This window comes from Littorina saxatilis, linkage group LG1, assembly GCF_037325665.1.
Source record: "Littorina saxatilis isolate snail1 linkage group LG1, US_GU_Lsax_2.0, whole genome shotgun sequence".
NCBI classification, from domain to species: Eukaryota; Metazoa; Mollusca; class Gastropoda; order Littorinimorpha; family Littorinidae; genus Littorina; species Littorina saxatilis.
This window is the reverse complement of record NC_090245.1, coordinates 14586278-14602903: the sequence shown is the minus strand read 5'-3', so window position 1 is coordinate 14602903 and position 16626 is coordinate 14586278. Positions and strand designations below refer to the sequence as shown.

General features: G+C 41.2%; 1 protein-coding gene across 1 annotated transcript in view; it reads right to left on the bottom strand.

The window, feature by feature from the left end:
• The window catches only part of LOC138962561 (chymotrypsinogen A-like), a 26530-nt gene extending 18545 nt beyond the window's left edge, over positions 1 to 7985 (bottom strand). Inside the window, exons 1-2 of the mRNA XM_070334429.1 lie at positions 7433 to 7985; positions 342 to 485 (exon numbers count right to left, since the gene is read on the bottom strand). Coding sequence (XP_070190530.1) covers positions 342 to 485; positions 7433 to 7508 — 220 coding nt within the window. The 5' untranslated portion in view covers positions 7509 to 7985. The remainder of the gene's footprint in view (positions 1 to 341; positions 486 to 7432) is intronic.
• Between the last annotated feature and the right edge of the window lie 8641 nt (positions 7986 to 16626).

The following is a 16626-nucleotide window of genomic DNA, read 5'->3' as shown; positions in this document are numbered from 1 at the left end:
GAATTCTACATTTCAAAAGACACACGATGTTTATCTTGGAGACACGAGGCAAAATTATGCACTCGTGTTACTGTTGAACATACGACTCCTGTCACAAAACTATAGAGTTGATGACGACGATAATGAGTAATTGGTTTAAACAAAATACCATTCAAAATACAAGACATGAAACAATGAAAAGTATGCAACGAGGACACGAACTAAAGCAAAAAATCTTATACCCAGTGAGATGAATAATTAGTAAAAGGGGGGGGGGGGGGGGGAGTTAACGTCCTCTCAGAAAATATTTCCATTTGGGACAAGAATTGGTGATACGCTAAAGATGAATAATTCATACTTACTGCAGTTCTTGTAGCAAGACATGTAGAACTGTGCCAAGTAGTCTGTGTAGTTGCATATCGTTCCCCATTTGCAGTAGTACTGGTACAGTCGCAGGTAGGTCTGGTAGCACTGCTGTTGACAGCTGGTTACCGTCTGTTGTTGACCTGGAAGGGAACACATCAACTCGAATTGTAGAACTTCAACCCATCTCGAAGGGAAGTTACCACCGCAGATGATGATAATTTTTTGTAAAGCCCTCACAGCTCAACCATTAGAGGCATGTTCCCCGGGTGTTACCCCGACTTTAGATGATTTTAGAAAATAAAATAAATAAAAAGCGCCGCCGCGAAGAAGGTTTGGCTGCCGTGCTCGAGCTCCTCGCCACCAATGCACCAAGAGCTGGATGTTGGTGTCAAGTAGTCATGGAGTTGTTTGACTTAAAGGCACAGTCCTTCCCATGCAAACCGTTCCACAAACCTTCTCAGATCTGTCCAGGCTGTTTTCTTTATTTTTTTATACATGGGATAAATCCACACCTCCACTTGGACACATACAAAAACAAAACAACAGCAAAACAAAACAACAGCAAAACAAAACAAAAAACACAAAATCCTGCCTGGTTCCTCTGCAGGGTGAAAATTATGTGATAAGTTAATTTCGCACATTGACTCCAGTGTTACTTAAGAAAATTCCATCCTGGCATAACAGTGGCTCAAATTCACGAAGTGGTATTGCAAAAAAAGATCGGCATTGCACCATTGTTCTGTCTTTGGCTCGCAGTTCAATATTCAACCATAACAAAAAAAAAACCTGTAAATCTGGATTACACAGCAAGCCATATAGTATTCTCTATTTGCGTTTGTAAAACAGACGAAGAGTATATTGATGTGTAACCGAGTGCCGAAACACTACGATCACCTCGGGAGGCGAAGTGCAATCAAACAGGATTAAAAATGTTAGGGCTAATTTCTTAGCCCTATAAAAACTGTTATGCAAACCCGAAGGTTTCCATTAACATACAGACAATCGGAAACCACCAGACCCCATCACAAACAGAATTCCACAATCCAACGGTGTTGACTTAAAGGCCAACAACTCGGGTGCAGAGTCTGCTGTGAAAGGAGCGGTAGCCTCCCCTGTCACAGATGCATTTGACTTGTTACATTTCCTTACCCTTGTCCATATGCCTTTGAAACTATGCTCTGATGATGCGATCTGTATATGAAAGCTCTGATCAAAAGCTGTTCCATTTTCACCATGCTTTTGTCAGTTTTTAACATTCATTTGCATTCTAAACATTAATTCTCCATAGTAAAGAGTTTTTGGTAAAAACATATTTCTGAGAAATAACCGTCACTGGAGCTGATGTTGTTACTGGAGAGGCTGCTATTGTACGTAATCTACAGAAACAGTGTTTAGTAAAACCGTTCTGTGTCTTCTATCCCGCATGCTCGTTTCATTTTTTCATTTCATTTTTTCATTTTCATTACTTTATTGTCCCATCGCTGGGAAATTCGGGTCGCTTCCTCCCAGTGGAAAGCTAGCAGCAACGGAGTCGCGCTACCCAGGTGTCTGCGTGTTTAAGTGTATTCAGCCACCTGCACTTATGGCAGAATGACCAAGGTCTTTTACGTGCCATTGTGATGACACGGGGGTGGGACATGGCTTCCGTCTCTGGGTCTGCACATAAAGTTGACCCGTGTCCGTCCAGGCCCGAATTCGAACCTGCGACCTTCCGATCACAAGTCCAGTGCTCTACCATCTGAGCTAACGATAATTAGTCATCCGAAATGTAAATTTCTAAATATATACAGTCGTCACCTTGTACATTCCTTTCTTAGCCTGTAAACCAACAAGTGACGAGGTGTCATGTGTTACATTTGTAATGACAAACACCCATCGTTAATCTTTCAAGAGGGGCGAACCTTTCAAAGTCTTTGAAATCGTTTTTATAAACAGGCACAACAAAATCCTCCCTCTTTGAAAGAAATGACTGCAGCTTGTTTGGCATTCTGCGAACATTGTCACTATTTACATCCAGTCAGCCCTTTTCTCTTTCCTTTGAACGCAGGAAAGCCGCAAGGAGAGACAACAAAAGTCCTTGTAGACGCACAAAGAGTTGCGTCCCTTGCACCGAACTACCTTCGCATGCAGATAGGTGGCGGGGAGGTGCAAACATGGCGGAAACAAATGTTGTTTGCGCGTGGCAGATTGCCTAGCTGTTTGCTGAAGTTCTTGAGCAGGCGTCTGCGCTGGTTTTAATGACAAACCTAAATTATTCATGTCTTGGTTTTTCTTTTTTGGACAGTGTGGTTCAGCCTTGCTCGTTCTCTATCTGGGTTACCTGTTCCATTCTCGTTGTCTTCACGACACTCTGTGTGTTAGCTTTCTCTATCCGTATACAGTGCCACCCCCCCCCCCCCTTCCAAGACACCACTCTCCTTCCCCCACTTGAAGTTCCCCCCCCCCCTCCCCCTCTTAGAACCTTCATTATTTCAGATTTTCTGTTCATAACGTCTGCAAATTCACCTCCTTACCTTTTAAGACAGGATGTTATCTTTCAGAGATGTTCAGACCTTAAAAGGGGGTTCCCCTGCATTTGGTATGACAGGTTAGTTTGATGGATGGTTCCGATTTTCTCTAGCTCAACATTAATGGTCCTGCAGCGCAAGACAAAGTTTAGGTTAAAAAAGAAGGAATAAGCGCAAATCGAATATGGGGAATTCTATGTGCTGAAAAATTTAGGCTGTGCAGATTCTTTCATTTTTTTCATTTTTTTCATTTTCATTACTTTATTGTCCCATCGCTGGAAAATTCGGGTCGCTTCCTCCCAGTGGAAAGCTAGCAGCAACGGAGTCGCGCTACCCAGGTGTCTGCGTGTTTAGGTGTATTCAGCTAGCCACCTGCACTTATGGCAGAATTACCAAGGTCTTTTACGTGCCATTGTGATGACACGGGGGTGGGACATGGCTTCCGTCTCTGGGTCTGCACATAAAGTTGACCCGTGTCCGTCCTGGCCCGAATTCCAACCTGCGACCTTCCGATCACAAGACCAGTGCTCTACCAACTGAGCTACCGGGCCCCTCTTGTCAGCGTCGGCATAAAGAGGCTCCCAGTGTTTGTTAAACTCTTTAATGAAGTTTTTCTACAATATAACCAGGTTGTATTTGACGGGTATTTTTTCCATGAAAATGGCAACTGTTTTTATTTGTGAATTGTTCGCCTTGAGAGTTTTTAAACATTACTGAATTTTACTCATTTCAAACAACCCGAGCAACATTATTTCGCTCACCAAGACTTCACTGCATCAATTTTTATTACAAAACTCGTTCTATTGTTTGTTTCTACGCAAACTTGTTCGTTAGAAATCCAAGCTTCTGCCTGGCCAATAACGAAGCAAGCGTTGCTTGTCATCTGATGTGACGTCACCCAAAGTTCAAACACAGCGGCTTTCTTGTAGTGATATTTGGGAGTGTTTTACGTGTGATTGTATGTAACACACCCTTCTTACAGAAATAAATGTGGAGCCGAAGTTAGTCAGTGTGGTGGTGGTTGCATGCCAAACAAACACGTTTTCTTGTCTTGGGTTGTGTGTGCACAGACGACCACAGGTTCGTCTTTTCTCTTCTCTCTGTACGCGCGAGTGTAGTCTTTACTTCAAAGAATGGAGTGTTCCTTACGACGAAATATACTTCGAAATTACCTAGTAAACTGCAGTCTTCTTATTATTTTCCTTTATCAAGATTATTCCCTTGTCACTGTTTTTTTTAGTTACATAATTGTTTTTTTCTTAATTAGTTACAATTCAACTTATTCTTCATAATAAGCCTTAGCATAAGGCTTGTGTTTGAATGTGTGATTTAACTGTGTATTTTGTTAGCTTAAACGCTCTATGGGCCTAACGACGAAATAAAACCTTGAAACCTTGCTAAGCATGTCATTAAACATAATTTAAAAACAAATAAAAAAAACACAAGAAAGGTCAATCCAAAAACAACAAGAAATTCCTCCGAGGTAGGAAAAACACCCCCGTCAAAGGGAAATAACCTTCTCAGTTGGTGGCAGTGACTGAGTGAGAATGGTTATTTCCCTTTGACCATTAAGATGTCCCTCTATAAGTCCTTGTATAATGTTGATCCACCAATAACTCCCTAACCGTGTGTTTGACTGGTCCCAATTTTTGTAAGGACCGTCTCAGGAATGTATAGAACCTGTTCACCAAGTTTGGTGACGATCGGTCCGTTCATTCTTGAGATCTATATGCGAACACAAACACACAAACACACAAACACACAAACAAACAAACAAACAAACACATCGACCGAAACCTATACACACCCCTATACCGGGGGTGTAAAGAGACTGCCATCGTTCCAAAATTCAGAATCAAAAAACAAGAAAGGTAGGTTGTTGGAACGTTTGTTATTGACAAAACAATACATTCACAGATATTTCGACCCAACGGTCTTTTAAGTGAACAGACAAACAAATATTCACACAAAACTTATCTTGATAGAATCAGTTTTCTTGTTTTTTGACAAGAAAGTTAAGTTATTGGAACGGTTTTTTGTTTTTTTTATTTTTTTTAAACAAGACTTTCACAAGTACATCGACTCAATGGTCTACTGTGGACAGACAGACAAAATTATAATTATAAGTCAAAAGACTTAACTGTGTGTGAGTGAGATGTGTCTTCTGCGCGACAGTGTCTTTAAGCAGTTTAAGTAGAATACTTACTCACATCAAATGAACTCGCATTTTCACTCGTTACCATGCACTTTATGAAAAGTATGCATAACGTGTTCTGTGTTAAAATGTAGCATTTGTTTTCTTTCTTTTTATTTATTTATTATTAAGTTCCTCTAAAGGGCGAGGGCCAGATGTAAAAAAGCAGATCACTGCGTACTATATTACCCTCGTTGCATACGAATTGTCATTGTTATTGTCTTTGCCATTGTCGGTTGACGACCAAATAATACAGCAAAGTGCTTATTTATACCTGAGAAAATGTGCCAGAAGAAAACGGTTTGAAAAAGAACAGAACACAGAAACCAAAAAACGAGATAAAAATCATCATTTTTTGGCAAGAATAAAGAAAAGGCATCTGTTTTCCGTTCTAGTGTAATGTACAATATCAATTCTGCAGCGCTCTGCTTACTATCAGTAGTGGTCGTTATCTCCTCTGGCTTTAATTAGGCCTAAAAAAAATAGGTGTGGTTACGGTAACCCGACCTACCCTATTTTTTGGGGCCGACCCTATAACTTTTTATTACATTTGTCACAAAAATACAACCAAAAAAAACAAGTAAACGAGTGCAGAAAACGCAATGAAAGCGAAAGCGCCCGAGTCGCACACTTATTTCCCTGTCAAGTAGGTTTAATTTGTACACATTAGAAAAAAAAGTTAAAAAAAAAAAAGTGATTGCCTACCTTCCTACCCTATTTTTTTGGGCTATGTTACCGTAACCACACCTATTATTTTTTTGGCCTTATCAAACTTTTTATGTTCTGGAGACAGGACAGAAGCCGTTCGAGCTTTATCCTCTTAAAAAGGTCTTCTTCTTCTTCTTCTTCTTCTTCTTCTTCTGCGTTCATGGACTGAAACTCCTATGTACAGTACATTTAAGTTTTTTGCACGAGAGTGTTTTTACGAGTTGGAGCGTTGTTATCCCGCCATTTAGGTAACCATACGCCGATTTTTGGGAAGAAAGATTCCATTTTTCTTGGACATGGAGAATATGACTGGTTTATTTGGAACTGGTTGTCACCCACTATGGATCCTCTGAGACATGCCCCAGATGTGCCTGATAATGTTCAGGCCTAGATATCAGCCTCTTTACTCATCCATGACGAGACTCTTGGTCTAGTTATAAGCCGAAACGATTTTTACATTATCATTATTTACGTCATCGTCTATCATTGCGAATCCCTTGGCAAATCAGTGTTGCTAGAAAGGCATGATGACGTCACACGAACTTCATTCCTGAACGTGCTGATATCAATGTCGTCATTAGCAATTTCCGAGTTGGACTTTCACGTACAAGTTAAGTCTCCTCATACACCCAGGGATTTGTAAGCTTGTGACGTCACTATTTTTTGCTTTCTGAGGTGTTGACAAATGTGTACTTAGCGACTAGCCGACTATCGCTATCATTGTTTATGCTGATACGGGCAGCAGCTATACAAGGAAACTGTTGTGCCAAAGAAATCCAGTTCTCACCATCCGCCACATCATTTCATCATTTTTTGCAATATCGTACCATAATAGACTTATTTAGCAAGTGATCAACATGAAAGCTCTAAGCATGTTTGTTTTCACAGTATATACTTTTAGAGAAAAAGGTTGCTTAAAATTTGAGCTTGAGTTTGACACATTGCACCCTTAAAGTGATAAATATAAATGTTGTGTGAATGGCTTCATCTGTCATGATTGTCTTGTTTCTCCGTTGGAAATACAAATACTAATCTCACAACACTAGCAAGTTAAAAAGAAATGAAGATACTGAAAAGGTGGATAAAACAACGACAAACTAACTGTGCATAGTACAAGTACAGCATTAACTGAAAGTACTAAGAACCTAAGCGTGTTTCCATAATGCATATAAAATACCATATACAATTTATACATCGACCAGTATAAAAACAAATGCATTATTCCCCTGAGCATTAATGTGACATGCATTATCAGTCCTTTAAATAGTTATAACGTGTATTAAATGGTAACTAGAATGTATTCTCTTTACTTTTTTTTCACTAATACTCCAGTTAGATGATGATACAGACATAGAAAAAAACATAACATATATTTTTGTCTCCTTTTTTTCTCAATTGTTAGTATTCAAATCCATGTCACAACCTTTGGTTTCCATGTTACGAAGGTGATGTACTTTAAAACCCTTGTAATGTACTGAACTTAGACAAACAAAATGTACAAGTAGGCCTATTTTTCATTCTTTCTCTGCAGGCCAAGGATGTATAATTATGGAACCAGTATTTATTAATAAAATCATTTTCTATGGTTAACATGTCTCAGTTAAGTAAAGAAATATCACCTTCGTAACATGTTTTCCACTGGTACACAGCTCTGGAGAAGACCCAAAATACTACTCACCTGTTGACTGTGAAATGGCCGACGCCAGAATCAGCAGAACGGTTGCCGTAGCAACAATGGTACGAGCGCTTGCCATCTTCAATTCCAGAGATTTTCTCAACGTGGATCTCAAAATTTCGTTGCTGGTAGTTTCCCTAATTTTTTTCTTCTGGTGTTGCTTGCTTTCAAAAACCGCAGTGGATCAATGAAGAAATCCGTTGTGGTTTTAAGTTCGACGAGTACAACTTGAAACAAATTAGGTCTGAATCAACCGCTAGTACAAGGGTAAATTCAGTACGTGTCTTACTGAAGAAGAAAAAAAACCGCTTTCACAACGGCTGATGATGCTGATGAAATCAAGAGTAAGCAAGCAGACACGGGGTATTGTACGTGTCTATATAATTAAGGAAGAAAAGAGGAAGGTCTTTTCTAACAGGTTTCGCGGAGTTGTCCTTGTCCCGAAGGGAAACAGAAAGAAAGTTCGTCAGTTTTAACAACAATTGTTTGGTGGGAGCAGGTAGTTTTTCTCCAACAGGTCCTGCGGCTAGAAAACGATGGCTCCAAAAGCGACGAGTCCAGGTCGTCCCAGCTGATAAATATGCCCCTCCAGTGATGCCGGACCTGTCACATGCTCCGATCCCCCCTGTCATTCGCGGGGGCTGGGGGGCGGTGGTGGGGGGGGGGAGAGGGGGTGCCAGTGGTATTGACACTGTCAGGGTCGAGGCGAGAGAGAGGGATGTGGGGACGGGAGGGATGTAGGAAGGTTTTTTTTATTTTTTTTTTATTTTTTTTTATTTTTTTTTTTAGGTTTGTTTTGTTGATACTGTTCTTATGTCTTGTGTTCGTCAAAAAGTCAGAGAGAGAGAAGGGGGGGGGGGGGTCGGGGGAGGGGGGGGGGGAGGGGAGGGGGGGTCAATGGTTTTGACACTGTCGGGGTCGAGGCGAGAGAGAGAGAGGGAGAGAAAGACGAGGGGGGGGGGGGGGGGGGGCGGCGGCGGCGGAGAATGGGAGAATGGAGGGATGTAGGAAGGTAAATGTGGTTGATAGTGTTGTTTTATGTGGAAAGGTAAGATTAGATGATAGCAACGATGGTAATGATATAAGCAATAGCTGCTTTTGTACAATCAGCCCTCACAGAAAAAAAGGTGAGAGAGAAAGAGAGAGATATAGAAGTCAGACAGTTCAGAGAGAGAGAGAGAGAGAGAGAAAGAGATGGAGAGTGAGAAAGAGAGAGAGTGAGAAAGAGAGAGAGTGAGATAGAGAGAGAGTGAGATAGATGGAGAGAGAGATGGAGAGAGAGAGAGAGAGAGAGAGAGTCTGACAGACAGACAGACAGACAGACAGACACACGGACAGACACAGATGAAGACAGAAACAGAGAAACGGGTGGACAGAAACAAAGAGCGACAGACCGACCGAGAGTAGAGAGAGTAGAAAGAAGATGGGACAGCTGAAACAAACAAAAAAAAGAAACGACCGTGAAAAGAGGTTTGCAGTGTAAGCGACGTAAAGGTTGTAATGAGTCACAGGTAAGATTTGTGAAGAACAACCGACGACAAACAATCGGCGATGTGGCGGCGTTGCCATCGCCACGTGACCATAATACGAATGAGGACGAGGGGAAGGGCTTACGTAGGAGCGTCCCCCTCAGATCCGGACCTTCCCCTCTGACCCCTGTTTGATTCCCCCGTTGACCTCGCCGTTATCAAAGACAATGCGGGTTAGCCTGTGTTTGGACTGAGAGGATTTCTACCTTATGTGCCAGTCACTGCATTCTCTCTTTTCTTACAGAGGCAGTCACTTAAATTACTTATTTTGTCTGTGTTAAGATTTATGAGATTCCTGTTCTTAAAGGAATATTTTCCGCCTGCTTCTTTTGGCCCAAAGAATGTTACGATAGTGCAGTCACTTAAATTACTTATTTTGTCTGTGTTAAGATTTATGAGATTCCTGTTCTTAAAGGAATATTTTCCGCCTGCTTCTTTTGACCAAAAGACTGTTACGATAGTGCAGAATAAGTCAAATTATCATGCTTTAATAGTATTTGTTGTCCTTTTTGTGTTGTCCCAAAAAAGGTCAAAGGCAAACTAGCCTTGATACAGAACGATTAAGTGACGTTACCAAATAGTCATGTTACCAACGGAAATTTAGAGCGCGCGAACGTGACACAGTTTGGCTTAATTTTATGGACCGAGAAGCTTCACGACAGTTACGAAAACTTGGACCTTATCAATGGCCAAACCGGTAGAAGTAACGCAAATTCAATGTGGTGTTTTTTTCTACGATTCTATGCCGGAATTCATAATTCTGTTCGTGTCCCTTCCGAAGTAATGATAGGGACGTAACCGAATAGTCATATTACAGAGAGAAAAAATTGAAGCGGTCGAATTTGACACAGTTTGGATGAATTTTAATGACAGAGAAGCTTGACAACAGTTAGATAAATCAGCCCGGACTGGTCGTAATCAAGTAATTTGTTTAGGTATTTACCAGTCAGGAAACCAATGGCAATACAGTGTTCTGGATGATCGAACGTGTAGCGAAGACCTGTACGTGTACGTGTAGATATTGCGTCACTCGTGACTCACTTTTTATATTTAGTCAAGTTTTGATTACATGTTTTAACATAGAGGGGGAATCGAGACGAGGGTCGTGGTGTATGTGTGTGTGTGTGTGTGTGTGTGTGTGTGTGTGTGTGTGTGTGTGTGTGTGTGTGTGTGTGTGTGTGTGTGTGTGTGTGTGTCTGTCTGTGCGTGTGTGTGTGTGTGTGTGTAGAGCGATTCAGAGTAAACTACTGGACCGATCTTTATGAAATTTTACATGAGAGTTCCTGGGTATGATATCCCCAGACATTATTTTTTTCATTTTTTCGATAAATGTCTTTGATGACGTCATATCCGGCTTTTTGTAAAAGTTGAGGCGGCACTGTCACATCCTCATTTTTCAATCAAATTGATTGAAATTTTGGCCAAGCAATCTTCGACAAAGGCCGGACTTCGGTATTGCATTTTCAGCTTGGTGGCTTAAAAATTAATTAATGACTTTGGTCATTAAAAATCTGGAAATTGTAATAATTTTTTGTATATAAAAAAAATGAAAAAAAAACTTCTGGGGATATCATACCCAGGAACTCTCATGTAAAATGTCATAAAGATCGGTCCAGTAGTTTACTCTGAATCGCTCTACACACACACACACACACACACACACACACACACACACACACACACACACACACACACACACACACACACACACACATACACCACGACCCTCGTCTCGATTCCCCCTCTATGCTAAAACATTTAGTCAAAACTTGACTAAATGTAAAAAAAGGGCACACAAGTAAGGATTGAAGCAGCATCTGAGGTACCCCCAAAAAATTTAAAAAGAAAGAAAGAAAGAAAGAAAGAAAGAAAGAAAGAAAGAAAGAAAGAAAGACAACAACAAAATGGAAACTGATTAATTCAATGACACCAGCGGGGAAAAAATGCAGTGTAACGAACCCATTCAGTTATTTGAACCCTTACCAAAGTCAACAAAATACTTCAGATTTTTTTACAACGGTGCCATTAAGAAATTGTCTTTTTGTCCCAAAAGAAAACGCGAATGAAATTGCATACCCTTTGAATTTAAATCCGACGTATCAGTCGTGCGTTGGCGAAGACTGCACTCTGTTTGTTAAGTCTTATCTCCTTACCTTCAGAACGTGTGCAGTAATTTCAGCTTCTGCTAATTTTCAGCTGTTTGCTATGATTCAGCTGGAAGTGAAAACCTTTGTTCAAGGTACAACAGTTTCACAGGTACTTACATTCGCGGGTATTACATGCAGCGTTAAAGTCTGCGATTGAAGTGTTTTTGTTTTGTTTTGTTTTTCTAACATCTCAAGAATTTACAGTTCATCGGTTCGTTTGCTGTCATACTCACTCAGTCCATCAGTTTGTTAGTTAGTTTGTTAGATAGTAAGAAAGACAGTCAAACAGCCAGGCAGTCAGGCAGTCAGTCAGTCAGTCAGTCAGTCAGTCAGTCAGTCAGTTAGTCAGTCAGTCAGTCAGTCAGTCAGTCAGTCAGTCAGTTAGCCAGTCAGTCAGTCAGTCAGTCAGTCAGTCAGTCAGTCAGTCAGTCAGTCAGTCAGTCAGTCAGTCAGTCAGTTAGTCAGTCAGTTAGTCAGTCAGTTAGTCAGTCAGTTAGTCAGTCAGTTAGTCAGTCAGTTAGTCAGTCAGTTAGTCAGTCAGTTAGTCAGTCAGTCAGTCAGTCAGTCAGTTAGTTTTTCGTTCGTTCGTTCGTTCGTTCGTTCGTTCGTTCGTTCGTTCGTTCGTTCGTTCATTCGTTGGTTCGTTGGTTCGTTCGTTCGTTCGTTTGTTCGTTCGAATTCGTTCGAGTTCGTTCGTTCGTTAGTCCGCTAGTCAGTCAGTCAGTCAGTTAGTCAGTCAGTCAGTCAGTCAGTCAGTCAGTCAGTCAGTCAGTCAGTCAGTCAGTCAGCCAGTCAGTCAGTCAGTCAGTCAGTCAGTCAGCCAGTCAGTCAGTCAGTCAGTCAATCAACACAGTAGAACTCTTACTGATGTGTTCTGGTTCATTAGATGGCTGTTTACTTGCTCATTTAACGACCATAAGCTTGAATCGCCTTGAAACCATGTTTTGAGCGGCAAGGTGTCAAAACATGGCATTTTAGTCAAGCTACACATGTTTTTCGGGAAAAAAATATCCATAAGATGTTTAAAAAAACCAAGAAATTCCTCAGAGGTAGGAAAAACACCCCCGTTGGTCAAAGGGAAATAACCATTCTCACTGCCACCAACTGAGAAGGTTATTTCCCATTGACCATTAATATGTCCCTCTATAAGTCCTTGTAGAATCTTAATCCACCAATAACTCCCTAACCGTGTGTGTGACTGGTCCCAATGTTTGTAAGGACCGTCTCAGGAATGTATAGAACCTGTTCACCAAGTTTGGTGACGATCGGTCCGTTCATTCTTGAGATCTATATGCGAACACAAACACACAAACAAACACATCGACCGAATCCTATACACACCCCTATACCGGGGGTGTAAATATATATATAAAAGGGGAGGGGGGGAGGTTAAATCGCCAGACAACAAGGAAGGAGGAGGAAGGTGTTAATTTCAGATGTCAAGATCTGTATTTGTCTGCCCCTCAGAGAGAGGGAGGATATAAATTCACCCAAAACAATATTGGTTGAAACATGCCTCAACTATGTACCCTTTTAATCCTAGGGGGTTTCCCCTGACCTAAACTGCTATTGCTTTTCTTGTTGGAAAATAAAACAAAAACGTAAGACACTAAACAGGATGACATCAAATTTACATTTTCGACCGCTGTGAGTTAAAAACGCAGAAAATTATCATCTTTCTTGCTATCACTGATACTTTCAAATAACACTCTCGAATTAGCGACGCTCCTACAATGTTACAGGCTATGGTCTGAAAACCCTCAGACAGCACTGATAGTTTTATTTTGCTAGCGAATATCGAAAACTGACAGAATTGTTTTTTCCTTATAAATCGGTGATAATTGCAGACACCAATGTGTTTCTTGTCATTTAACAATTCAGGCCGACCTTTCAGGCCAAACGCCAGCACAAAAGTCTGAATTAGTATTAACGCCTCTCAGTTATAATTACAGACAGTAATGCCTGTCTTGAAATCGGACCTCTCAGGCGGCTTACGTAAGCGAAAACGTCTTAATTTGTTATTACTTTCTCAGAAAGATATCAGTATCTGGCCGTGTTGTCTGTCATTATTATTAGTACAGTGAAACCCGCCTTTTAAGGCCCCCCAATTTAAGACTTCCTCCTTTTTAAGACCCTGTTTTCTCAGACTCTCTGTTCAGAATCTCTGTAAATTCGCCTCCATTTTAAGACTCCTTCCTTTTTAAGACCCTGTTTTCTCAGACTCTCTGTTCAGAATCTCTGTAAATTCGCCTCCATTTTAAGACTCCTTCCTTTTTAAGAAGACCCTGTTTTCTCAGACTCTCTGTTCAAAATCTCTGTAAATTCGCCTCCATTTTAAGACTCCTTCCTTTTTAAGACCCTGTTTTCTCAGACTCTCTGTTCATAATCTCTGTAAATTCGCCTCCATTTTAAGACTCCTTTCTTATTAAGACCTGCTTTTCTCAGATTTTGAGGTCTTTGAAGGGAGGTTCCACTGTCATTTCTTCACAATGTCTGCTTTCTGATACCATCCTACTGTGTTTTTAAAAAGGACCGGATCTCAAAACTCATTCATCATCAGCTCGTGTATTGTGTGAAAGAAAAACATGTCCTGATGACTAGCAGTTAAATGCATAGTCCTTCCCATTCAAAACACTTGGGCTCACGGTCTATCAGGGGTGGTGAGATAGCTCTAGTCAATACTGCGGCGCTGGATTGAAACCAGTATGTTGTCGCTATCGGCGTGGGTTCGACCCCCATGTTCGGCGAGGGATTTATTTCTCAGATTTCCCTCCGAAAGAGGCGTAAGGCTGCCTTAATGGCGGGGTAAAAACGGTCAAAATCCACTCGTGCAAAAACACGAGTGTACGTGGGAGTTTCAGCCCACGAATGCAAAAGAAGAAGAAGATTTCCCAGATTCAACTTCTTGCAGACTCTCCTCGGTATCCGAATACCGCCGTGTGCACACACACGCGCGATAAGGATCCCAAGTTGACCGCGAAAGTCTCAGGGCTTGGAAATATGAAGAGACGCATGTAAGAAAATGAAGAAAAAAATGGGGTACTATACGGCAGCTCGCTTTCCCCAGTGACAAAGCAGCACACATATCATTGAGAGTAACCTCACAGGACGATATACCTTAAGCTTATGCTTATTCCATCTTTATCCTTATCCTTTACATGGGATAAGACCATCCCTCCACTTAGACACGTACCAAAAATCAGCGTCCTGATTTGTTCCCCGTACAGAGGTGGAATTTTGTTTAATGGATTAATTTAACAAAGAGCCCCAGGTGTGCCCGTTGAGGAATTAACTCATCAAAACAAAATTTTAAAAATCCCCTTCAGCACAAGAAGCTTCCATGTTGATGTTCGTGGAGGGATGGTCTGATTCCATGATAATGATGTTTGTGGAGGGATGGTCTGATTCCATGATCATGATGTTTGTGAAGGGATGGTCTGATTCCATGATAATGATGTTTGTGGAGGGATGGTCTGATTCCATGATAATGATGTCTGTGGAGGGATGGTCTGATTCCATGATAATGATGTTTGTGGAGGGATGGTCTGATTCCATGATCATGATGTTTGTGGAGGGATGGTCTGATTCCATGATCATGATGTTTGTGGAGTGATGGTCTGATTCCATGATAATTATGTTTGTGGAGGGGTTGTCTGATTCCATGATAATGATGTTTGTGGAGGGATGGTCTGATTCCATGATAATGATGTTTGTGGAGGGGTGGTCTGATTCCATGATAATGATGTTTGTGGAGGGATGGTCTGATTCCATGATCATGATGTTTGTGAAGGGATGGTCTGATTCCATGATCATGATGTTTGTGGAGGGATGGTCTGATTCCATGATAATGATGTTTGTGGAGGGATGGTCTGATTCCATGATAATGATGTTTGTGGAGGGATGGTCTGATTCCATGATCATGATGTTTGTGGAGGGATGGTCTGATTCCATGTTGATGATGTTTATGGAGGGATGGTCTGATTTCATGATAATGATGTTTGTGGAGGGGTGGTCTGATTCCATGATAATGATGTTTGTGGAGGGATGGTCTGATTCCATGATCATGATGTTTGTGGAGGGATGGTCTGATTTCATGATAATGATGTTTGTGGAGAGGTGGTCTGATTCCATGATAATGATGTTTGTGGAGGGATGGTCTGATTTCATGATCATGATGTTTGTGGAGGGATGGTCTGATTCCATGATCATGATGTTTGTGGAGGGATGGTTTGATTCCATGATCATGATGTTTGTGGAGGGATGGTCTGATTCCATGATCATGATGTTTGTGGAGGGATGGTCTGATTCCATGATCATGATGTTTGTGGAGGGATGGTCTGATTCCATGATAATGATGTTTGTGGAGGGATGGTCTGATTCCATGATCATGATGTTTGTGGAGGGATGGTCTGATTCCATGATCATGATGTTTGTGAAGGGATGGTCTGATTCCATGATCATGATGTTTGTGGAGGGATGGTCTGATTCCATGATAATGATGTTTGTGGAGGGATGGTCTGATTCCATGATAATGATGTTTGTGGAGGGATGGTCTGATTCCATGATAATGATGTTTGTGGAGGGGTGGTCTGATTCCATGATAATGATGTTTGTGGAGGGATGGTCTGATTCCATGATAAATGTTTGTGGAGGGATGGTCTGATTCCATGATAATGATGTTTGTGGAGGGATGATCTGATTCTATGAAAAAGCCTGGCTTGATCCGAGATTATGAGTCAAATTTTTAATTTTTTAATTTTTTAAGACGCGTAAGTCGATAGATAGTAACATTATATAACACGCTTGGTATCTGTACGTTTAACTGTACATTAATCTGTGGCACAGAACATTTAACATTAACTTTTGGCGCGAATTCTTATAATACATAAATGGGCAAGAATGCATAAATCTATGATGTTGTGTCTGTGGTGTCAAAATTTGCGACATCAACATAATCATATATCCATGCTGTTTCCACACACACACACACACACACACTCACATACACACATACATACACAATAATGAGTCGAGTTGTTTACCCAGCAAGGACTGTGCTTTTTCATTCAGCTGTACCCTTTTCCGGGTACATTCCGACATGCCTTAGATTTCCACCCGTACCTCGTTTTCCTCCAAAACATACCTCACCTACCCAACGGTCTTGCGGCCAGTTGTTGTTACCTGTTCATCAGGTCTTTTGCACCCCACACCTTTTCCTCCCAGTCAGCTGATTTGCATATTTAAGGGACTCCTGTCCTTTGCGGTTGCATCGTTAATTCCTGTTCTGTTTGGCACTGGCCGTGACCCTTTATTTTGTGTTTTTCTTTCTTTCTTTTTTTCTTTCTTTTTTTTTTGCTGGTCGTTGTGGTGTTGGCGTTAGGTTGGCTTGTCTGACCGATTTAAGATTCTCTCTTTGTTTTGTGCTCTCTCTCTCTCTCTCTCTCTCTCTCTCTCTCTCTCTCTCTCTCTCTCTCTCTCTCTCTCTCTCTCTCTCGCTCTCTCTCTCTCTCTCTCTACCTCT